General features: G+C 35.4%; 1 protein-coding gene across 3 annotated transcripts in view; it reads right to left on the bottom strand.

Annotated features, from left to right (window-relative positions):
• LOC136026960 (uncharacterized) overlaps positions 1–25,610 on the bottom strand; it is a 167,858-nt gene that overhangs the window by 66,346 nt on the left and 75,902 nt on the right. For all 3 annotated transcript variants that reach the window (XM_065703820.1, XM_065703819.1, XM_065703821.1), the window contains exons 3-5: positions 24,921–25,186; positions 17,933–18,163; positions 2,505–2,832 (exon numbers count right to left, since the gene is read on the bottom strand). In XM_065703820.1, coding sequence (XP_065559892.1) covers positions 2,505–2,832; positions 17,933–18,163; positions 24,921–25,186 — 825 coding nt within the window. The remainder of the gene's footprint in view (positions 1–2,504; positions 2,833–17,932; positions 18,164–24,920; positions 25,187–25,610) is intronic.

Below are 25,610 nucleotides of genomic sequence, written 5' to 3' on the forward strand. Positions count from 1 at the left end.
CTCTGAAGCATGGGTGCTCCGAAAAGCGGCTGAAAATTTACTATATTAGTGAAACTGCTTACGGGTTATTCTGGGTACCCAGCTGACTGACCATGTGTCAAACAGTAGGCAGTACGACAAATGTTGTTCAATCCCGCTTTTTAGGGCTTTAATAAAAGAATTGTTGAGATGGATAGGCCAAGTTCTGCGGATGAAGGATTACAGATTGCCGAAGATTGTCCTTTTTGGCCATCCGTCTGTGGCTAAACGGAAAGCAGGTCATTCGTTAAGAGCCTCAATTTTAGAAAAAACTTTATGTGAATGACGTCATTTTTATGATGTCATTATGTCATTTATGATGCAATGACGTTGTCACCCTTGTCACACTTATGCAGAAATATCGAAGATTTTCATGCATGAAGAAGTTTTGTATTAAACTAGCGGTTGAGGTGGCACTTCGCGCCACCCCAACACCTGGTTGGTGGGGGCGCTTTGCCCCCCCCCAAGCCCCCCCTGAGCGCCTAAGTCGTTACGCGCCATATTAGTTACGTGCCATTGTAGTTGTGTCCCTGTGTCCCACCTGTGAATATAGATAGATATATATGTATATTTTTAACTACGTAAAACTTGCGAATATACAACATTCTTTGCTGTAACATTGTCTGTCCAAATCAATAGATTGTCAGGTTTACCAACTCTTGAACATGCAACATGATAATTGTCCATGGGAAAACAATCCGTATTCAGATCTATACCGCATTTTTATAACGATTGCCCCTGAGCTTTGTTGATGGTGATTGCTAATCGAACATTCCCTGTGTCCCCGTCGTCATTTATATATCCCCCTGTGCCCCCGGCGTCCCCGTTGTAGTTGTGTCCCTGTGTCCTAGTCGTCATTTATGTTCCCTGTGTCCCGGTGGTCATTTGTGTCCCGATATCCCAGTCTGTAATTTCTCTTTGAGTGTCCCGGTCATCATTTATGTTCCCTCTGTCCGGTCGTCATTTGTTTCCGGTCTGTAATTACTCTTTGAGTGTTTTTTCTTTTTAGTTTTTTTTAGATTTTACCTTTTTTCTTTTTTCAGTTTTCTTTTTCTTCTTTATTTTTCAGCGTCACTATGAAATACATATCGCCAAATCTTTGTTTTTTAACTAAAATCTGGTAGGCATTGATGACCTTATCCAAGTCAAAATCCCAAACCCAATCATCATCGCTATCATTTTCAGTTTTGATATGTTTTGACTCTCGCTGTCCAGGTGGATTTTCATCTAACTGCGTGGTTTTGCGTTTTTTAGCCGCAAGCCTGTTTTCATGCTGTTCTTGTGATTCCTCGGCACGCTTTCTTTTCTTACTTTCTCTATCAGCCGCAAGCCTGTTTTCATGCTGTTCTTGTGATTCCTCGGCACGCTTTCTTTTCTTACTTTCTCTATCAGCCGCAAGTCTTTTGGCAGGACTCTTTGAGCAGCTTCCTCGGCTGTTGCCATTGTAGGTTCTTCAGTCATTTTACGATTAAAAATTTCTCTTTCAACGATCTTCTTACAATAAAAATTTTGTCTTTGAACGATTTTCTTAAATACTTATAATGACGTCATATACTAAGCATCGTCATAACAAACATGACGACAACTAGCTTCATGACGACATACAGCTCAATCCTTATAATGACGTCAGTCAACAGACAGACAGACACACAAACAAACAACTTATTTTTATATATATAGATAGATTGCTAAAAAGCAAAAAACTGGTAATTGCAAAAATACTTGCATAGATTTTGAAAAGGGATTACAACAATTCAAAAACGTTAAAAAAGAAAACAAAAAGTTTGAAGGTTAGTAGAAATCGTTGTTAGAAAAACATCATAAAGCATAAGCAATGTTTTTTTAAGACATAAGAAAAAGTTGAAAACATTTTGAAATTCATTCAGATTCGCTAAAGTTATTATGTTTTTAGTGGAAATCATTGTGGAAATTAAGCTTGCTTTAATAATAAAATATCCTTTAAAAGATACAGCATGAAAATACATTAAATTGTGTTAAGAGCTAATAAACTGGTAATTACAAAAATATTTGCATATATTTTAAAAATGAATAACAACAATTCAAAAACATTGAAAATTGCCCTGTGGTGGCGCAGTGGGTTTGACCTTAGCTTGGTAATACGGGACCCAGAGACCGAATCACGCTGCAGCAATGCACTGCAGGGCCGACGCAGGGACCTTAGCAGTCGAGAAGCGTCGTTAATCTGACAAAACATTGAAAAAGCAAACCAAAAGTTTGAAGCTTTTGTTAGAAATTGAAGCACTGTTAGAAATTGAACTTGCTTTAATAATCAAATATCTTTGGAAATAAACAATATAAAAAGACAACAAATTATCTGCGGTTAGAAGATAAGCGACAGTGAGAGTCTATAAATAGAAGCCTGCCACGTGCCGAGCACCAGAACCCGGCAGCAAGGCCGCTGTTCTCCCAGTACTACATATATATTCAAGCACCAAAAAATTATGTGTCAAAAACTAAATACTCACGCCTCAAGGGTCTTCCTGTGCAGTTCACCGATCCTGGTAGGTGACATTCTTCCCTTTGTATGTCGAAAACAAGCCCATCAGGGCAAAATTCTCCAACCAGCCCCTTGGTCGTACAAACATGGTATCTATCACAGTATTGTCGATCAGGTATCCTTGTTTGCAGCAAATATGCACAAGATGGCAATTTGGGATCTCGAATGATATTACTGATTTCTCCGAATGGTGCAAAACCTTCAATTCGTGTTCTATTTCCTCCAGTAGCTCCTAGTGTCACGTTAGAACCGATTCCACCAACCAGGCCTGCAAGCGCTGGGCTAGGTCCAACTTTCTGGAAATGAAAAAAACAGAGGTCAGACTGGAAATCCACACAAATTGTTTATATTATATTTTATTATCTGTATATATAAAAATAAGTTGTCTGTGTGTCTGTCGAGTGACGTTGTGTCATCATGTCGTCATGTCGTCATGAAGTTAGTTGTCGTCATGTTTGTTATGACGATGACGTCATTAAAAGTATTTAAGAAAATCGTTCAAAGACAAATTTTTAATTGTAAGAAGATCGTGGACAGAAAAATGTTTAATTGTAAAATGACTGAAGAACCTACAATAGCAACAGCCGAGGAAGCTGCTCAAAGAGTCTATGCCAAAAAACTTGCGGCTGATAGAGAAAATAAGAAAAGAAAGCGTGCCGAGGAATCACAAGAACAGCAAGAAAACAGGCTTGCGGCTAAAGAACGCAAAACCGCGCAGTTAGATGAAAATCCAACTGGACAGCAAGAGTCAAAACATATCAAAAACAAATGACGACCGGGACAGAGGGAATATAAATGACGACCGGGACACTCAAAGAGAAATTACAGACTGGGATACCGGGACACAAATGACGACCGGGACACAGGGAATATAAATGACGACCAGGACACAGGTATTTAAGAAAATCGTTCAAAGACAAATTTTTAATTGTAAGAAGATCGTTGAAAGAGAAATTTCTAATTGTAAAATGACTGAAGAACCTAAGGTTTGGCGATATGTATTTCATAGTGACGCTGAAAAATAAAAAAGAAAAAGAAAACTGAAAAAAGAAAAAAGGTAAAAAACTAAAAAAAAACTAAAAAGGAAAAACACTAAAAGAGAAATTACAAACCGGGACACAAATGACGACCGGGACAGAGGGAATATAAATGACGACCGGGACACTCAAAGAGAAATTACAGACTGGGATAACCGGGACACAAATGACGACCGGGACACAGGGAATATAAATGACGACTAGGACACAGGGACACAACTACAACAGGGACGCCGGGGGTACAGGAGGATATATAAATGACGACGGGAACACAGGGAATGTTCGATTAGCAATCACCATCAACAAAGCTAAAGGGCAATCGTTAGAAAAATGCGGTATAGATCTGAATACGGATTGTTTTCCTATGGACAATTATCATGTTGCATGTTCAAGAGTTGGTAAACCTGACAATCTATTTATATGGACAGACAATGTGACAGCAAAGAATGTTGTATATTCGCAAGTTTTACATAGTTAAAAATATATATATATCTATCTATATTCACAGGTGGGACACGGGGACACAACTACAATGGCGCGTAACGACTTAAGCGCGCGGGGGGAGCTTGGGGGGGGTGCGAAGCGCCCCCACCAACTAGGTGTTGGGGGGGGGGGCGAAGCGCCACTCCAACAGCTAGTATTATGTATATATATATATATTTATTGGGAAAGGGCCGTTTCCTCATTTAAATTGAACAATAAAAAGTACTTCCCAGTCGTGACATAGGATGACAGCTGGCTGCTAGTGAGTTGTTTTTTATCCTTTTTTTTTCACTTGTGTTTCTTTTTCTATCTGTGTATTGTCGATTTAATTAGTTCAATTATTGCGCACAGATGGATTTACTTAGCAGTGGTTATACCTTTGATCTATTAGTTTTATCATATGAAATAATCAAAATAGTGTCATTATATACAGGTTTCTAACCAACACCACCACCACACAATGTAAAGGAGTTCACATCATCTTTTTCCAAACATAATTTAAAATATTTACCCCAAAAATCTTTATCTCCACATATATGTAGGGTACTTTCATAGGAGGCACGGACCAAGGGGAGACATTGTACTTGGCCAGAGCCATGAATACAGGTGGGAGAGGAAGAAGGCTCCTCAAATTTGCGCTCAACAGGATCCACAGGCGTCCGCAAGTCTCATGAGTTACAAAACCTCTCCCAGTGATGGGTTAAATTGCATGGTGAATCAACACCATCGTGGGAGGATCCTCTATAAGAGGACAGCTGCGACAGGGCGAAATATCCAGATGAAAGCCTAGTAAACGACAGAGAATTCGCAGGCAATACTGATTAATGGATAATTCTTCTGGGCTTGGCCTGTTTTTACGGGTGTTTTTGGGCTGAAAAAACCTCTTCCTACCTAATTTATCTACTATGGGTTGTCTCCCCGTATTAGCATAATATTGGCAGGCATGAATATATAATGAGGCCGGGGTAACAGGCTTGGGACTGTCTGCGCAAGATTTCGACTCTTGTTGATAGAAGAGCATCGCCAAGTGCGGAAAACCATGTTGTGACCAAGATGGGGCCAGTATTGCACAAAGCTTCCATTCATTCTTGGTATCCCAGGGACTTCTTGCTGTCCGGTTCTAAGCCGGCTTAATGGCTTCATTGTAGACTTTAGAAGATATGTTGATCCCCGTCCTGCACTGGTATCTGGGATTATTGCTTTTCCTGAGGCCAAAATAATTTCAATGATTTAAAGAACATGAAAATTGGAACTTGAAATTTTACGACGTTAAAAAATGCCTAAAAGAAATAACTAAAGGAATAGGGACATATGGTATCCTAGCCAAGGTAAATTTTGTGCAGGAAAAGAAACAGTAATGGCAACAGACTTTTGCAATTTTGTAGGTATAACAATCTAGTTATAACCAACACGGTGTCTGGTCATAAAATGGCACGTAAGTTGACAGGTATTCATGTGATGGTAAGATAGCAGACCTTATTGATTATGTCAAAGTAAACTGAAGACTGGTAGGATCAATACATGAAACTAGGGTATATAGGAGTGCTCTTATTGATGTTAAAAGTAAAGATTTCCATCTAGTAGTGTCTAGGGTTAATTTAAAGCTGACATTTCGGAAGGGTAACTACTCCCCTGGGTGTTATGATGCTTGTAGACTCCAGGATAAGAATTTGAAAGAAACTTTCAAGGAACAGTTGAATACTAAACTTGAGAGTTTAAAATTTGACAATTTTGAAGATGGATGGAATACTTTTAGAAAATCAATTTGGGAAATTGCTGATGGTTTCCTTGGGAAGAATGTTAAGACTGCAGCTAGTAATACAAGTGAAAAGGCTTTATGTTTCATAGAGAGGATAAGGGGTTTGGACAAAAATTACCTGATTGGTAGATCATATGAAAACAAAAGGAATTTAAAGAAAGTGAAGAAAGCATTAATATATAAACTAAGGAGATGTGAAGTGGATGCCATGGATAATGCTACCAAGGAACTGGAAGATGTAGCTAGACGGCATAATTGTAAAATATTGTACTGTCATGTTAATATTTTGAGAGGAAGTTTGTCCGAGTTAAAGATAGAAACAGGGCCATAATTAGTGATAAGAATAGAGTTAAAGAGAGATGGGCGGTACATTTTGAGAATATGCTAAACCGACATACAATTGCAGGAAAAAATAGAGAGGAAAATGAAAAAAATTTGAGGCCTTGGATGTGAAGGAAGATTTGTTTTGTGAGGAAGAATTAGCGACAGTACTAAAAGGATTAAGAAATAATAAGGCTCCAGGTCCTGATAGTGTTTTAATGAGCTTCTTAAACATGGTGGCTCTGGGGTTATAAACTACTAAAGTTATAGTTACTGAAGATTATGAATATGATTTTTGAAAGAGGCGAAGTACCAAGCGATTTTAAGAAAAGCTTAAATAAACCACTGTATAAGAATGGTGATAAGAGTGAGTGTCGTAATTATCAAGGCATTCGTCTGGTCTCTGTAGGTAGCAAGTTACTTAGTAATTAGACACATTTTAGACTAAGAGAAGCTGTAGACGAAGTTTTAAAAGAAGAACAGTGCGGTTTTTAGAAAAGGTAGAGGATTTGTTGACCAAATTTTTACTCTTAGGTTAATAATTGAGAAGTGCCTTAGTTGTCAAACACCTTTAGTCCTCAATTTTATATATTATGAGCAAGTTTTCGATTCTGTTGACATAAGAACTTTTAGCAAATGTTTTATCCTCATATGGTGTACCAGACAAATACATTAAAGTGATTAGTGCCATATACGAGACTAATACTGCTGCGGTTATTATTAAACGGTTTTGTATTAAATCAGGAGTTAAGTAGGGTTGTTTCTTATCCCATTTATATGGATCATTTTAACAAACTTTGTCAACAACTCTGATGGACTTAGACTATGCGGATGATTTAAGCAGCCTAGATGAAAGTGTGAGCAGAATGAATGAACTTTTAAAGGTTTTGCGAGTTCAGGGTGCCAGAATAGGTTCGAGAATTAATTTTAATAAGACTAAGTTACTAAGGCTAGGAATAAGTGAAGAGGAAAATGTGACGTTGGGTAAAGAAAAGATTGATCAGTTGGGCAGCTTCGCTTACCTTGGTAGCATTATTAGTAAAGACGGTGGGAGCAGTGAAGATGTTAAAAGTAGAATAGGCAAGGCTCAGGGTGTTTTTTCACATTTAAAATAGTTTATAAGAATAGGAAGATAAGTTTGCAGACCAAGATGTGCTATTGAACCTCATTTCTGAAACCTGATCGCCATAATCAGTGGGTAAATCAACATTCACAATAGCGAAACCATTGCAACTAATGGCAAGAAAGCGAACTTCCGAACGTAAACGTTCAAATTTGTACTTGCTCAAGATAGCCAGCCCTCCGCTTGGTCAGCCCTTCGGTTTTTGAAGAGAAACAGGGTATATCAAAGTAGAATTAGCACAAGATATTCTAGCATGTTTCTGCGATCCGGCAGTAAAAAGTGTTTCCGTATGTCATATTTGTCAACAATTTTTTCAAGCAAAGTAAGCTTATTCAGGACGCCACCATTTATGTTAACCATTATTATGATAACACCATTTACCACCATACACCATACACCATTTATGATAACACCGATATAGAACCGTGGTTAGTTGCTGTTTCTATGAATTTGCAGGTATTCTATTAGCTTTCGGCTTTGGGATAGCTGACAGGGTAACAGCTGTGTTTTCTAGATTGGCATGACAAATAATATAGACTATTTGTGCAGGAAGATTCTTTGATATGTCCGAATGAAAGTTCTTAAGCCGAACTGGCCAGACATGACAATAAACAACAAAGAGAGATAAAACTCCACAAAAAAAACCTCAAACGAGACTGCGGCCAGTAGAAAGGAAAGACTAAAATAATGCGGATATTTCGCCTGTATCCAAACTAGGCGTCCTCAGCACAAGATAAAAAGAAAAAAACACTAAACTAAAAACGATAAAACCACCACCAATAATAATAAATACAGTTGTCGTAAATACAATTTTTTTATATATCCGTGTCCATTTTGCACACACTGCCCACATATCTGGGGATCTTTGCAATCTTTTGCCACGTGACCATCGTCTTTGTGACAATTATAGCATCTGGGGGTAAATACCGATATTTTTCAACATGGAGAATTTCGTATACGCGTTTAGGAGGGATTTTTCAAAAAATTTTCTAGGTCATTCTATGAAGCGAATGATAATTTAAAAGTTCATGAAAGCCATAAATTTCGGCCTTGGCGCAATTAGGAATCAAGGCTTATAAAACTCGAATGGTACTTGCTTTAATATAATTTATATAATAACTCATTTTGGTTACTCGGCTTTGTTAAATTTCTCGAGTTTCAACATTTGCAAGTTTATGCCCTGAAAAATGTATAAAAACTTCACAAAATTGCAAAGCCTACTGAAGCCAACAGTGGTAGCCAGTAGGCTATAGTATATATGACTTACCAACGAAAATTTCAGAACCATTTGTCCACCCAGTGGTACAAGGATGGTCAGGAGGATAACTAATCTTTGTTAAATCTTCGTAGTTTCAAAGTCTGTGGGTAAAACCCCTTTCAAATATCTGTATTAAATTAAATTGTATGTAAGTCAAATGGTCAAGCGCTTTCAAATGAGAATTTTTGGTTAAGACTCGATTTGCGAAGATCCAAACTATATTTGAATAAAGTAAGAGATCGTTGTCCAACAAAATAAGTTTTTTCATGCACAATCTGCTAATATTTCCTAAATTTTCCTCAAAATTGCTCCTAAATTTTCGGTTGTAATTCACAGGATAAATTTCCTCGGATCGTACATCCCTTATTAGGAACTTTCTGACAAATTTACTGGTTGGTAAAATAATAAATTAAATAGGAAATTATTCTGATTTTCTATTTTCGTTTAAAGATGGGCCAATATCACAGTATATTTTCATTAAATTTCCAGAGTGTCAGTTTCCATAATCTGCGTTTCCTAAACTATGCTGCTTTTCTAAGCTTTGATTCTCTGTTTCAGCAATATATTAAACTTGACCTTGAGTTCAGGAATTAGAGTGTTTACAGGTCTTAGAGCTTCTATGGAGCTTGGAATAAGGAAGTGATATGTGCTTAAGCGAATAATTCCTTTCAGTATGGATTTATGCTTTGGCACGTCTTGCAAATTCGTCATATACAATTTGAAGCCTATACTATTTCACAGCTTTGTGATTTTCTTTCCGAAATATATCATACAATCTGCAAGGATTGCATTTCTTTTATTTTAGATTTTTCTGAAAAAAATTCTTTTAATCAAACTGTGAAACATATCGTAGCCCTTTTCTTTAAGCTTAAATAGATTAAAAACAAAATAGAATTCAGTAAGTGGACTTTTAACAACATCTGAAAAAGAAACAACGTTCATAAAAGTATTACTAAAAATAATGAGAAGTAGTAAAGAAAAAAATAATAGTTCTAACCCCCCCCCCACAACAGAATGATGCCTTAACATAAACAAGTGTCTTATGAATTTGACTAAAAAAACAAAATAGATAGCATAAAACATTATTTGACGGAGAATGGGCTGTGCGGCATAATTTGATCAAAAAAATTTGAGCTATGCGGCATAAGAACACATTCAAAAAAACAGAACACCCTGAAAGATTCTCTTTTCCAATTCTCCCCTTCTTCTGTAGAGAAAGTAGTCAAGAGCTTATGGACCATGAAGGTCACAAAGAGCATTCTAGCAAAGCCAAAATTATCAGAAGATACTGTGCATTCGATGTTGTGGATTTTTATTCTGGCAAATATCTCTATCCGTGTAGAAATTGGTTTTTTGAGGACATAAAGCCATGTTCTCTGCCTCCTGCCAACAATCCCGAGGAATATCATCTCGGATTTCAATCCCTCGGGAAATGGCCGGCCTTGAGCCACACAATTTTTTGAAGTAAAAAACCAACACCTTTTCTAATGCAATATCAACCCAAATGTTGCCCCATCTCTTGACCTGGAAAGGACCGCTTGGCGAAGACTAAAGCACTGTCAACCATGTTTCCTCTGCGCTATTAACCCTGCCTTGCAAGAGTGTAAACTCAGGTGTGCACCGGGAGATTAACTCAACATTTAGCAATACATGTCATGCGTGAAACGCAAAAATTATGTACTTTTTTCTATGATAGAAATTTTCTACTTTGTTGCTTTTTAGCTGACAAAATTGCTCTTTTCATTAAAGCTGAGTTGCAACCTTGGCCTGGAGGATCTTGCGACAAATGCTGGGTACATTTTTTCCAATTATGGCAGAAAGAGAAACATAGAAATGGAATTTTATTTTAACTTTGAATAGAAATTGTTTTCAAAATGATTTGGAATTATCCTAAAAAATGCTTTAGCTTCTAACGTCTAATTGAACTTCAAGTCTTTTGAATTTTCATTTATCCAAAATTATACACATACGCCATACAATGGCTCATCCATAGCCATCATTATTCTAGAAAATTTGTTTTATAGAGATTAGTTTATTTAATTTTCGTCTTCAGGAAAGCTAAATTCTGGATACATTTCTTTATTGCTATATCAGTTTGGGAAAGCAATATTTATAGCAAATCTTCCGCACAAAGATTCTTAGTGAATGTTATTACGAAATTGCGGCCATTCAATCAATGGATGAATCAATATATTCGATTCATCTGGGAAATATTTGAATTTTGAATTTACTTTTTCTGATAAAAATTCAACACAGCTCCATGTCGACTAAAGAAAACTCTGCTTCACAACTATCTGTGTTGCAGATACGCCAAGAAACTTCCTCATTTTTTGCCATCAGGAATAACAAATGTTGCTGGTCATCAAACATAGTTCATCTTGTAGTCCCAAGCTTCTGGCTCACAAACCTGACACAAGACTACAGTTATTTTAAAAGTTCAAAGGTATTAAGTTGAGTTTTCAGTACAGACTTACAAAAGAAGATAAAAAATAAACTATGACTCTCTTCCTAGTTGTGCCCTGAATTCAAATTTCTTAACAATTGTTCAACAAAGGTAGTTCTTGGCAGCTTGGCAGCAAACACTTGGTAAAGACTAGGGTTCGTCAGGGTTTTATTATGTTACTATTATTTCGCTTAGATTTACCAAGAACGTTTGGGAAAACTTAATAAACCCTTAAAGCCATTTTGACCTAAACACAACAGCTCATACAAGCGTCTCAAAGAATACAGACCGCTATTAATGTCTCCGAATCCCTTTAATTGGATTAACCCACTAACATGCGTGTAAGGAGGGAACAACTAGAGAAAAGTACTTTTTTTTAAAATTACTGTTGACAGATTAATATCGCTTTGTACCATGATATGCAAATAGTGGTTCTGCAAGGCGGAAACTATTTTTTTAATGTTTGGATACCACAACTAACTCAAATTCTCGGTAGTTTGAAAGGACAATGCAATGCAGAAAATATATAATGAAAAATTGAAAAAATATGAAAACAAAAAAGCAGCATCTTATGACTACCAGAACGACATTTTGGTATATTAAACAAAACAAAAAACAAGTTTTTTTTCAACAGAAAGTAAGGAGCAACATTAAAACTTACAATGAACAGAAATTATTACGTATACGGTGGGGGTTACTCCTCCAAAACACCTTGCTCTTTACGCTATAAATTTTTCCGTACTTAAAAACAAAAACTTCCTAATGTTATAATCAAACGAACATGGTATTTCAAAAGTCGTTCTTAAAGAACTGGGCCGAATTCAAACTTCAGCGTAAAGAGCGAAGTGTTTTGGAAAAGAAGCGCCCCTCATATACGTAATTATTTCTGTTCATTTTAAGCTTTAATGTTTTCCTTACTTTCAGTTGAAAAAAACCTATTTTTTATTTAATTCCTGATCGCTTTTTAAATAATTTCAGGAAATCTGGCTATTCCTCCATGGAAAAATCCTTCTTCCCAAGAACTTATTCTCTAGACAATTCAATCCTGGGGACAATTACCCTTACAATTACCCGAACAATTACCCTTAACATCTTCACGCGTAAAATTGAGTCGGCAATGAGAAAACAAGATATAAGAAGTTCGTAAAGGAAATCAGGAAAATTCCCTCACTGTAAAATTTCCCCTGAAAAATTTATCCCTGGAAACTTCCCTACCCATGGAAAATTATTCTTGTGGAAAATCCTACTAGCAGATAATTCCCGCTTTACCCCGAAAAATGTATGGATACGTTTCAATAACAAATAATATGCGTAAAAAATGAGCAAATTTTGTAACTTGAAGAACTTTCCCCACGGGCTGTGGGAGGGTCTTGATGTCCCTTAAGGCACAGTTATTTGGCCTTTCAACTTTGCTGGACAAAATGACTATCTCAAAATTTTGATCGGCCGATTTTGAGAAAAAGGGGCGTGGGAGGAGGCCTAGCTTGATCACTTAAAAGGGGCCCTATAAATTTTAATTTCCGTTTGAATGAGCCCTTTCACGATATTCTAGGACCACTGGGTCTATGTCATCACCCCTGAAAAAAAAACGCATACGTGATCGTTCTTCTGGAAAAAAATACAAAAATCCACAATTTTTTTTAAGATAGGCGCTTGAAACCTCTACAGCAGGGTTCTATAATACACTGAATTTGATGATGTGATTTTCATTAAGATTGAATGATTCTTAGGGGGTGTTAGGGGGTACCCCTTTTTTTCAAATGAATGCTAATTTTCCCAGGCTTGCAACCTTTGATGGGTAAGACCATTCTTGACGAAACGTTTAAATTTGAAATCAGCATAAAGCTCCAATTCTTTTGATATACCTATTGGTATCAAAATTCCGTTTTTTAGAGTTTCGGTTACTATTGAGCCCGGTCGCTCCTTATTTAAAGTTTGTTAGCACGAACTATTTGAAAGAAAAGTTTCAAGCTCAATTTACTATTTTTTTGCTTAAATTTAACGACAAATCATAACACATGTCATAAAATGATTTTTTAAAGTAAATTTTATCGTCAAATGTCGTTGTAGAACATTTTCGGAATGTTCTTACTGAATTCCCTGCAAAGTATATTCTGATGACCAAAACTTTTGATTTTTTTTCTGTCGAAACAATCTGTAACTCGATCCTCACATTTCGTAGTTTGATCTAGTCGAAAAATTCTTTTTTAACTATATTCAATTAGGATTTTTCAAGTTGGAATATGATCAATCATAAATTTCTGTTTTAGATTGGACAACTTAAGTATGATTTTTTTTTTTAACCGGACGAAGGCAGAACCACCTTGTGTTTAAGCTTGTGTTTAAAACCACCAGTGGAGATCCAAATTTCATTTTTATTTTTAAAGAAATATTTCGGTACTTGTGTATTATTCAGAACACACTCAATAAGTGAAATTGGGTTCTTTCGTGAAAAAAAAATACGATGCCGGTACATTTTATGATCAAACAGTTCGTGTTAGCGAACTGTAGCAAGGAGCGACCCGGCTCAATAGTAACCGAAACTCTAAAAATTGGAGTTTTGATACCAATAGTTACATCAAAAGAATTGCATTTTAATGCTGATTTTAAAAATATAAGTTTCATCAAGATCAGATATACCCGTCAAAGGTTATACGCCTGAGGAAATATGCCTCATTTTAGAAAATAGGAGAAAAAAAACCCTAAAAGTCATAAAATCTTAACGAAAATCACACCATCAAATTCAGCGTATCAGAGAATTTTATTTTAAAAGTTTCAAGCTCCTATCTACAAAAATATGGAATTTCGGATTTTTTGCCAGAAGACAGATCACGGATGCGTGTTTATTTTTTTCTGTTTTTAGTTTTTTTTTGTTTTTTCCCACAGGGATGATCGTATCGACTGAGTGATCCTAGAATGTTACGAAAGGGTCTAACGGAAATGAAAAGTTCTAGTGCCCTTTTTAAGTGACCAAAAAAATTTGAGGGCACCTAGGCCCCCTCCCATGCTCATTTTTCCCAAAAGTCACCGAATCAAAATTTTGAGATAGCCATTTTATTCACCATAGTCGAAAAACCTGATAACTATGTCTTTAGGGATGACTTATTCCCCCGCAGTCCCCGTGGGAGGGGCTGCAAGTTACAAACTTTGACCTGTGTTATATATAGCAATGGTTACTGGGAAGTGTACAGACGTTTTCAGGGGGATTTTTTGGTTTAGGGGGGAGAGCTGAGGAGGGGGTTACATTGGAGGATATTTCTATGGAGAAACCTCTCATGGGGAAAGAGAATTTCAATGAAGGGGGCGCAGGATTTTCTAGCATTATTTGAAAAAAACAATGAAAAAATAAATATGAAAAGTTTTTTCTACTGAAAGTAAGGAGCAGCATTAAAACTTAAAACGAACAAAAATTATTACGCATATGACGGGTTTACCTCCTCTTTATACCTTAGTCTTTACACTAAAGTAGTTTTAGTAATTTCAACTATTTATTCTACGGCTTTTGTGATTCAGAGGTCATTCTTAAGGAATTGGGACAAAATTTAAGCCGTAGTGTAAAGAGCGAGGTATCGACGAGGGTTGAACCCCCTCATGTACGCAATAAAAACATACGAATATAGAAGTTCGTTACGTAAGTAATTCGTAAGTTACGTAAATTTTTGCCTATGAAAACGCTTGTAGAAAATTAAGAGTTCTAGTTGCTTTTTTTAAGTAATAAAAATTGGAGTACAACTAGGCCTCCCCCCGCACTCCTTTTTCTCAAAATATTTTGATTAATTGCAATTAATTAATATGCAAATTTCGTTTTAATTATTTATGTGTGGAGAGCCAAGATCAAAACATGAATTAATTCAAAAACGTCCAGATATTAAATAAAAAAAAACAAGTTTTTTTTAAATGAAAGTAAGGAGCAACATTAAAACTTAGAACGAACAGAAACTACTCCGTATATGGAAGGGGCTTTTCCTCCTCAACGCCCCACTCTTTACGCTAAGTTTCTTACTGTTTAAAAAATAGAGTTAAGAGAAAGAGTCAAACCTTAGCGTAAAGAGCGGGGCGTTGAGGAGGAAAAGCCCCTTTCATATACGGAGTAGTTGCTGTTCGTGTTAAGTTTTAATGTCGCTCTTTGCTAGGATAAGGATAAGGGGGATAAGGGGTTATCTCTTTCCAGGATAAGGGGTTGCTGCCCACAGCAGAACAGTGCGTCAGTGGACAAAACATGACTTTATACTCTTACGAGAAGGAACACTTTTTGTTCCATCTGTTCCTATGTTTAACCCAACCTAACCTGAACCACAAAAATAATTTTTTCGACTGTGTTCTGAATAATACACAAGTACCAATATTTCTTTTATCCTCGCAGCTAAGTTTCTAGAATATAAAAAAAGGCTTCGGCCATTAATTAACGATTATTTTCACAGTCCATCTCAGTTTTAATGCATTTAAAATATAGTGAATATTTGATTCTTTATTTATCTTTTTCACCATGCAGTATTCAATATCAGACTGTTCGTCGCAACGAACTGTAAGAAAGGAGTAACTAGACCGATAGCAACCGAAACTCTTTAAAATGGAACTACTTTAACACTTAATTGATCAAATGAATTAGCTATTTATGCTGATTCCGAATATAAGGAAATTTACGTGGCTTTCAATATAGAGGTGAAACACAACTGAAAAGCATACAAATCGTAATGAAAATCACACCTCCACATTCAACGTCTCAGAGAACCCTACTGTAGAGGTTCCAAGCTCCTATCCACAAATATGCGGAATTTTATATTTTTTGCGATAAGAAAGGTCATGGATGCACATTAATTTTTTTTTGTTTTTCATTTTGTTTTTCTCAGGGGTGATTGTACCAGACCAACGGTCTTAGAACCCTGAGACAGGGCTCATTCAAACGAAAATTAAAAGTTCTAGCAATGTTTGTATGAGACCAAACAGATTGAAGGGCAACTACCCTTTCGTCCACGCTTTTTTTCCACCCAAAGATGTCCAATCCAAATTTCTAAATAGCAATTTGGTCCCTCATAGTTGAAAGGTCTAATAACTATGCCTCCACGGACGATATGATCCCCCACAGTCCCTTGGAAAATAGGTACATGCTAGGAAAATATGCCCGTTGTTTAAATATATTATTTTTTGGGATATATAATGAAATTTTACGGAAATTTTCCATTGGAAATTTTTACACAGGGGGGCATGGGGGTGGATTTCCTAGCATGATTTTTACGAAATAGTCAGAAGCTAAATAAAAAAAGCATTTTTTAACTGAATGTAAGGAGCAACATTAAAACTTGAATTGAACAGGATTTATTCCGTATGTTAGGGGGGCTATCCTTTCCTCATCCCTAGCTCCTTACGCTAAAGTTTGACATTGTTTGAAAGAGATTTAGGTAAATATTGACAATGTTTGACTACACCAACCCACAAAGACAAAGATCATGGAAAAAGAAATAGGATAGGTGAATTTATATATAACAGAAAACACCTATTCATAAATATGAAGCCCTCATCTCTATGTTATGACATGGCGTCTGGAATGCTTTTGCAAGACTCAAGCTCTGACTTCTCTCACTGGATTTCTAGATCCAGAACGAGGACTATTACCAAACTATTACCAACAGGATTCGATTTTATAACGATCTTATTAACATTTCACAACCATTCTGGACAGGTAAAACTATCATTCGCCTGTATGATTTGACATTTTGTAAGGAAGATAAATAAACATACTAGAGAAGTGATGAAACAAAATAATATAATACCGGCAATTATTAAGCATAGTTATTTAAATAAGAATAACAAAGAATGTATTTATTATAGTGAAAAGTTTTGATAAATAGGAGATAAGCCTACGAACCAAGAATAGAATATTGGAAGCTAAAATGAGGACAGTTGTTAAATATGGTTCTAAGCATGGGTGCACATAAAACGGAGGAGGATTTGTTAGATATTTTCCAGAGAAATTGCCCACTGATTGTTTGTTGTACTCGACTGACAAATTATCTTAAAGAGTAGGCCTAAGTGTACGAAAACTTTGGTTCAGTCTCACTTGGTTGGGCTGTAAGGGGAAAAAGGTTGAGATGGCCAGGGCAGGTAATGCGGATGAAGGTGGACAGATTGCCAAAGATTGTCCTTGTCGGCCAACCATCTAGGGTAAAAAAAAGCGACTTGTCCCCAAATGGGGAGGGAGGATGTCGAAAAGAAATACTTAAGGGAAATAGGTATTTCCTGGTAGGGTGTAAAAAAGGAGGCTTTGAATAGATTGGGATGGAGGAGGAACATGCGTCGCTGTGTTGGCCTCAGGCGGCTGGGTGCTGCTGTGAGTTATTATTATTATTATTAGTAGTAGTAGTAGTAGAGAAGGTTTTTTTTAATTTAATTATAATCCTCAATGGAATTAATTTGTATTAAAAACAAGGAAAAACAGATTGATTTTTTTCACTTTACTTATTTTTTCAGAAACCTCACTACAACAAAATAAAAAGGGCAGGGCATTAAAGCAAAGGAAAAAAAAACACAACTTGCTTTCCTAAAACAATACAAACATGTTAAAACAAAAGAAAATCAACAATTTATTTAAAAAAAAAGTGGAAAGATCCACATAAACCGCGAATATATCCTTATAAATCATGGGTATGTTATTTGCAATTATAGCACGAATACCAGGTATAGTATTCAGTGAAAAAGATCTTTTGATACACATCCATTGTGGCCTGTGGAGCCAATATTTTGCAAAGCAAACAAACTTGGAACGAATTTTTGCTTTTATTTTTTGCAAAAAAAAATTCGAAAAGGAATGATAATCTAATTTACGCCTCCGATTTTATTTCAACATGCAGTTGGAAAAAAAGTTATGTAACCTATTTTATTTGTAAACCCTTTCTTTCCTATCATACATTCCATTTATTTGTCAAAATCGTGTTTAACTGAATTTTGTTGTTTAGACGGAAAAAATAAACTTACCGTAAAAACATGCTGCATTTGCTGTGAAAATCCAGGTGGTGGGGTTGAATCAAGAGGTCGTGAGAAACCCAACGAAGGGGGTAATGTAGGTCTACCAAAGGGTTTTCTTCCTGTACTAACTATTCTATCTGGTGGGGTCATTGGGGTAACCATTGGAGTTTCTGTTCCAGGCTGAACTCCCATGGATGGACGAGATGTAGCTCCAAATGTAAATGAGGGTGGAAATTGGGGCTGAAAGACATAGATCTTAAGAAAATAGCTGAATCTATTCAAAAAATTTGAATTTAAAATAGTGATTTCACTCGGAGGAAGTGACATTGGGAGGGGAGCATTGCCCCAAAGATTTAGTAACCCACTCCATATATTTTATAAATACCTTTTCTTGGTAATTTCATTGAAGGTGACATATTTTGGTGATTTAGTTTAAAGATTGAAACACCCTCCCCCCTAACTTTTGCGAATTGATACCACTGTTTGAAAATTGTAAATCAATCAAACAATTCGTGGTAACGCTCTGTAAGTAAGGAGCGACCCGGTCCAATAATAACCGAAACTCTAAAAAACGGAATTTTGATACCAATAGATAAATCAAAAGAATTAGATTTTAAATCTGATTTCAAATATATAAGTCTCATTAAGTTTAGTCTTACCCATCAAAAGTTACGAGCCTAAGGAAATTTGCCTTTTTTTCGAAAAAAGGATTAAACAGCTTCTAAAAGTCATATAATCTAAATGAAAATAATAAAAACAGATTCAGCGTATCAGAGAACCCTACTGTAGTTGTTTAAAGCTCATATCCGCAAAAACATGGAATTTATATTTTTGACAGAAGAAAGATTACGGATTCGTGTTTTTTTTTGTTTTTTTTTTTATGGGTGACCTCATCCACTCAGTAGTCCTAGAATATCACATAAGGGCTCATTCAAATGAAAATTACAAGTTCTAGTGTCCTTCCAAGTGACTAAAAAATTGGAGGGCAACTAGGCTAACTCCCATGTTCATTTTTTTCCAAAAGTCACCCGATCGAAATTTTAAAATAACCATTTTGTTCCGCATAGTAAAAAAATCTAATAACTATGTATTTTAGGATGAATTAATCCCTTACATTGGCGGGAGGAAGGGCTGCAAGTTATGAACTTTGCCCATAGTTTAACTACAATATTGGTTATTGGGAAGTGTACGGACATTTTTTTCTGGTAAGGGGGGCGGGGGTTGGGGTTTTCGTGGTAGAATCCTTCTATAGAGAAATTTCTTATGGGGGAAAGGAATTTTTCATAAAGGGTGCGCCGGCATTATTCAAAAAAGATCAGCAATTAAATGAAAAGACAAGTTTTCCAACTCAAAGTAAGGAGCAACATTGAAACAAACGAAATTATTATGTATATGAGGGGGTTCACCACCTCGTCAATACCTCCCTCTTTACGCTAAAATTGTTTTAGTACTTCCGAAAGAGCTATTTATTCAAATTAAATGGCCTTTGTGATTCAGGGGGTCATTCTTAAACAACTGGAACAAAATTCGAATTTTAGCGTATAGAGCGAGGCATTGGCGAGGGGTCGAACCGCCTCATATACGTAATAACTTCTGTTCGTTTTAACTTTTAATGTTGCTCCTTATTTTTAGTTGAAAAAACTCGTTTTGTTTTTAATATCAACCAGGGATAGATATTATATAAAAAAAGGCTGGTTAGGTTTTTGTTTTCAGTAAGGAATTTCTTCTCATGTCAACGCAGCCAAAGAACAACCATGATTGTATTCAAAACTTGAACTGCGACAATTTCAATAAATCCTGGCGTATAATTCTTAAAATGCTTGACACAAAAACAAGTCTATGGGAATTCCAAATAAGCTAATAACATGGTAATGACTAATAACATGACTAACATGTTCGCGCGAATATTCAGAAAATACCTTAAAACGACTGTTATTGAGTATTCTTCCAGCCCTTTGACTAATTTTAACTTTCCTTCTTCATTTTGATCAAAAAACTTGAGTAATTTTAGGTTGACCAGCCCTTTGACTAATTTTAACTTTCCTTCTTCATTTTGGTCACAAAACTCCATCACTTACATGTTCACTCCACACTTTCCATCACTCATAATTTATATAGCATTTTATTTTATTTTTTTTTAAAGAATTCACCCTTTTAAGTTTTTTAGTATCACCAAGTACTCATTTCCTCTTTGAAACCTTCCCAAAAAAAGTTGAAAATCACAAGGAAAAAACGGGATTTTATATTTTGTTTTTTTAATTATGTCCATGTACGGACATTGATTTAACGAAACAAATATAAAATTTTACATTTTTCTTCAAAATTTGAAAGAGACTACTGAAGTTACTTATAATTATATTGGTTTTGATCCCCTATAAAAGATTTTTTAGTCTTTCATAAATTCTTAACTTAAATAAGTTCCAGAAATAGGGCTAAAAAATTTGTATTAGATTAAATCAATTAACTATATTAAATTGTAACCTAAGCAATATTAAGTGTACTTATCTATCTACACATTCAATTCTAAATCATCAGTACTCTTAAAATTATTATAAAATTAGTCTAAATTTTTAAATTTCATTTTACATATATTTTAAGAAGTTACAAGAAGTGAAATTATTTAATAAAATTAATCATTATTAAGCTAATTGATAATAAATTAATTACAAATAGAGTCAATTATACTAGTAAAATACACTATTCCCGCGTAAGGAGTGACAACTCAGACTAGTGATATCCTAGAAGATTGTTCCAAAATTTCTTTTCCAACCGGCCAGTCCCAAAGGAGAATCTTCCATAAGATAGCTTTAGTTGAGGGTAATGCACCGTCTTGAGAAGAAATTATTGCATAAGCTATCCTCCCTGCGTGACTAGAATCTAAATGTCAGTTTATTCCCCGATATAACACAGTTGCCTAACGCAATCATCTAAAAGTTTTTCATTCATTAACAAGGGGTAACCAATTATGAAAGCTCTTTTATGTAATTAGTTTTAAAAAATTCTTCAAAAAAGAAGTTTTTCTAAGAAAGATGAGGAGCAATACCGAAACCTAATGTAGGCAAACATTCAGTCAAATAATAATTCAAACCTAAGAGCGATCAGAAATGGATAAATGACCCCTAAATTGAATTGAAAATTAAATTAATAATTATATCAAAGATAAATTTAACTCATAGTGCTATAGATGAATAGATAAAACCTAAAATGAATATGAAATTAAAATAAATGATAAGGTCAACCTTAAAAAAACAAAAATTATCGCAAACAGGGGCATGGCTACCACCCCCTAAACTTTTGAAGGACCTTAGCATGTTTTATACTTTAGAAAGAGACTTTGTTTCAAGCAATGGGTCTTTTCCTTGTCATAAAATTAACAACAAAACAACATTATCACAAGGATTTATCAAGGTTCACAAACAGTTCGTGGTAACGAACTGTAGTAAGGAGCGACCCAGCTGAGTAGTAACCGAAACTCTAAAAAACGGAATTTTAATAACAATAGTTGCATCAAAAGAATTGAATTTTTATTGTGATTTTAAATATATAAGTTTCATCAAGTTTAGTCTTATCCATCAAAAGTTAGAGCCTGAGAAAGTTTGCCTTATCTTAGAAAATAGGGGAAACACCCCTTAAAACTCATTGAACCTCCACGAAAATCACACCATCAAATTCACCGTATCAGAGAATTCTACTGAAGAGGCTTGAAGCTCTTATCTACAAAAATGTGGAACTTAGTATTTTTTTTTTTTACCAGAAGACAGATCACAGATGCGTGTTTATTCGTTTTTTTCCCAGGGTGATCGTATCCATCCAGTAATCCTACAATATTGTAAGAGAGCTCATTCTAACGGAAATTAAAAGTTCTGGTGCCCTTATAAGTGACCAAGAAAATTGGAGGGCACCTAGGCCTCCTCCCATGCTCATTTTTTCCCAAAGTCACTGGATCAAAATTCTGAGATAGAAATTTTGTTCAGCAAAGCCTGAGTACCTAATAATTAAGTCTTTCGGGATGAATTAATCCCCCATAGTCCCCGGGGGAGGGGTTGGAAGTTACAAACTCTGACGATTGTTTACATAGAGCAAGGGTTATTGGAAAGTGTACAGACGTTTTCAGGGGACTTTTTCCTGTTGAAGGGGGGAGGTGGGTCGGAGGAGGGGGTTTCATGGGAGGATCTTTCCTTGGAGGAATTTATCATGAGGGAAGAGAATTTACATGAAGGGGCTGCAGGATTTTCTAGCATTATTTAAAAAAAATGACAAAATAAACAAAAAAATTTCATCTGAAAGTAAGGAGCAGCATTAAAAGCTAAAAAGAACATAAATTATTACGTAAATAACGGGGTTCATCTCCTCCACAATACCTCGCTCTTTACGCTAAAGTATTTTTAGTAATTTCAATTATTCATTCTACGGCCTTTGTGATTCAGGGGTCATTCTTAAAGAATTGGACAAAATTCGAGCTTTAGTGTGAAGAGCGAGGTATTGACGAGGGGCCAAACCCCATCATATATGTAATAAAAATATACAAATATGGAAGTTTATTACGTAAGTTAATTCGTAGGTTACGCAGATTTATTACTAACAAATGATCTAGTTACTTATGACTTCATAAAAAATGTTCTAGTTGCCTTTTTAAGTTACCAAAAATTGAAGGCAACTAGGCCCCCTCCCCCATACCTTTTACTATCAAAATCGTCCGATCAAAACTATGAGAAAGCCATTTAGCCAGAAAAAATTAATATAAAAATTTTGTTTTAATTCTTCATGTGCGGTGAGCCAAAATCAAAACATGTATTAATTCAAAAACGTCCAGAAATTAAATAAAGAAAACAAGTTTTTTAACTGCAAGTAAGGAGCTACATTAAAACGAACAGAAATTATTACCTATATGAAAGAGGCTGTCCCCTCCTCATTGCCTCTATCTTTACGCTAAAGTTTTTTATTGCTTTAAAAAGTAGAGTTGTGAGAAAGAGTCAAACTTTAGCGTAAAGAGCCAGGCATTGAGGAGGAGACAACCCCTTCCATATACGCAATAATTTCTGTTCGTGTTAAGTTTTAATGTCACTCCTTACTTACAGTTAAGAAAACTTGTTTTCTTTTATTTAATCATTGTAAAGAACATATTTAAACAATCGCCAACTTAAATTACGTACGGCTTTTTCCCGAGGGCCTCTTGGGGTCAATTCGTCATTGAAGGCATATTTATTGGACATTTTGACTGCTGCAGATAACTATCTAAAAATGTTGTTAAACGGTCATTCGAGGTCACGGGGGGTCGGTTAGGAAAGAATTGCAAGAAATGGGTGCCGGCTAGCCTCTGATTGCTTTTGACTTTTAAAAAGACCATTCGAAATTTCTGTACTCAGTCGAATGAGCCTTCTCCAAAGTTTCTACGACCATTCCTTCCATTCGACGTGGCTCTGGGAAAAAAATAAAGTGAAGAGTTGTGACTAACACAAAATTATTTGACATTTCGAAAATTCAGATAAAAATAATTTGATGTTAGAAGCTCAATTTTTCTCCATTTTTAGAAAATAGAAGAGGACATATTAGGTACTTTTATTTTAATTCAAAAGCTTTTGGGTACCATTGAAATTAAATTGGATGCATGATAACGTGTGTTTGACGAATATATATGCTGCTTCCAAAGGACTGGACTGTAAATCTCAGTTTGGCGAAAAAAATTGCAAGTCACTTAGTCGAGCAATCCGAAGCACATAATCCTGGATTGAAATCATGAATTTCCATGATCTATCAAAGTTAATATCGCTTATTTTGTTTAATCTTGTATCACTAGGAAACCAATTTCAACAAAATCGTTTCGTACAAACATCTCCGGAATTTCTAATGTCTCCGATTTTTTTTTCTTTGGTTTCTTAGATGTTGAATAATTTTAAAGCGCAGAAAATAGAGGGTATTATCAAAACCTCTGGAGTTTATTGTATTTTTAAGCCTTAGTCTGCTTAAATTTAATAGATGGTAAAATATTAGAAAATAAATTCAAAATGGAGGGTAAAAAACTACAATTTCTAGCTGCAAAAGAGGTACCATTTCTGGCTGCAGCAGACTTGATGGTATTTTAACAACTCCAGGTATTCTCTAAGGATGCCGTTGACTTTTTTTTCCTTTTTTCTTTTTTTTCTTTAGTTTCTTAGATGTTGAATAACTTGAAAGCGTAGAAAAATGAGGTGAAAATGTAAATTTCAAAAGAAAAAGGAAAATGGAATATTGGAATAGGTATTTTCCTACCTTTAAGGGGAATCTGGCTGAAATACAAAGGCTTTATGCTGGGCAATGATGTGCGTGGGGTGGAACTATATGCTCTCCAATCACTTTCACTACTAAAAGGGGCACTAGCCCTCTCAATTTTGAATCAAATGAAATGAAACGACAGAACGACAAAAGTCTTTACATTTAGAAAAGAAGAACATCCGGAAAAGAAAATAAAAGAAAGGAAAAGAAAAATACCATTTCTGGGTGCCAAAGAGTTGCCATTTCAAGCTGCAAAATAGTTGGTGGTATTGTAACAAACCCAGGTATTCTATATGGATTTTTTTTCTTTTTTCTTATTTTATTTCTTGGACGCTGAATAATTTAAAACGTAGAAAATAGAGGGTGATATGAACATTTCAGGAAATTATTGAATTTTTAAACCCTAATTGGCTATTTTCTGCTTTAGTTTTGTAGATGATAAACCGTTGGTAAATAATTCAACATTGATGGTGAAAAAATACTATTTCTTACTGGAAAAGAGTTGCCATTTCTAGCTGCAAAAGAGTTAGTGGTATTGTAGCAAACCTGGATATTCTCTAAAGATTTTTTTTATTTTTTATTTTGTTTCATGTATGTTGAATAATTTAAAAGTGTAGAAAATAGAGGGTGATATCAATGTTTCTGAAGCTTATATCATTTTCAAGTCTTGATGGTTTTTTTTTTATTTAATTTAGTAGATGATAGTTGTTTGAAAACAAATTGAAAGTTGAGGGTGAAAAACTACCATTTCAGGCGTTGGCATAGGTGCCACAGTTGGTGGTATTGTAACAACTCCAGGTATTCCTATTGGACTTGGAGCTCCAACTGTTCCAACATCTACAGGAAGGTTAAATGACAATGAGTATGTAAAGTGTCCCATAACTTTACCATCTTGACCTGAAGTTGTAAATGACTGAAGTCCGGGAATGGTTGGCAGGGCTGGACCTGGTAGACCAGAAGGAGGCTGCATAATAGGCTTTACCATAGGAAATGAGACGGGCATAAATGCAGCTGCAAAGACAAACAAAATCAAAATTAACTGGATTATCGATCTCGTTAACTACAAAAATTTGAAAGTAGATGGATAGATCAACTGCATAATTCCAAAATGTATTATGATAAATATTATATGACAATTAGATTTTTATTTAAGCCTTTCAATAAAGCTTATAGGGACTTGTGTATTATTCAAAACATACTCAATAATTGAAGTTAGGTTAGGTTAGATTAGGCTTGGTATCTTCTATCACTATGCCTTCCTTCTCGTAATGTTACTTCTCCTATGAGTATGAAGCCATGTTGTGTCCATTGACCCACTGTTTTGTTGTGGGCAACAACCCCTTATCCTGGAAAAATGTAATTGCCTCTTTTTCAGTCTTTGGCAAATCCCAAGTCTTCATTTCAAAATCCATGTTCAGACACAATCATCTATCAC

Source organism: Artemia franciscana, chromosome 5 (assembly GCF_032884065.1).
Source record: "Artemia franciscana chromosome 5, ASM3288406v1, whole genome shotgun sequence".
Taxonomy (NCBI): domain Eukaryota; kingdom Metazoa; phylum Arthropoda; class Branchiopoda; order Anostraca; family Artemiidae; genus Artemia; species Artemia franciscana.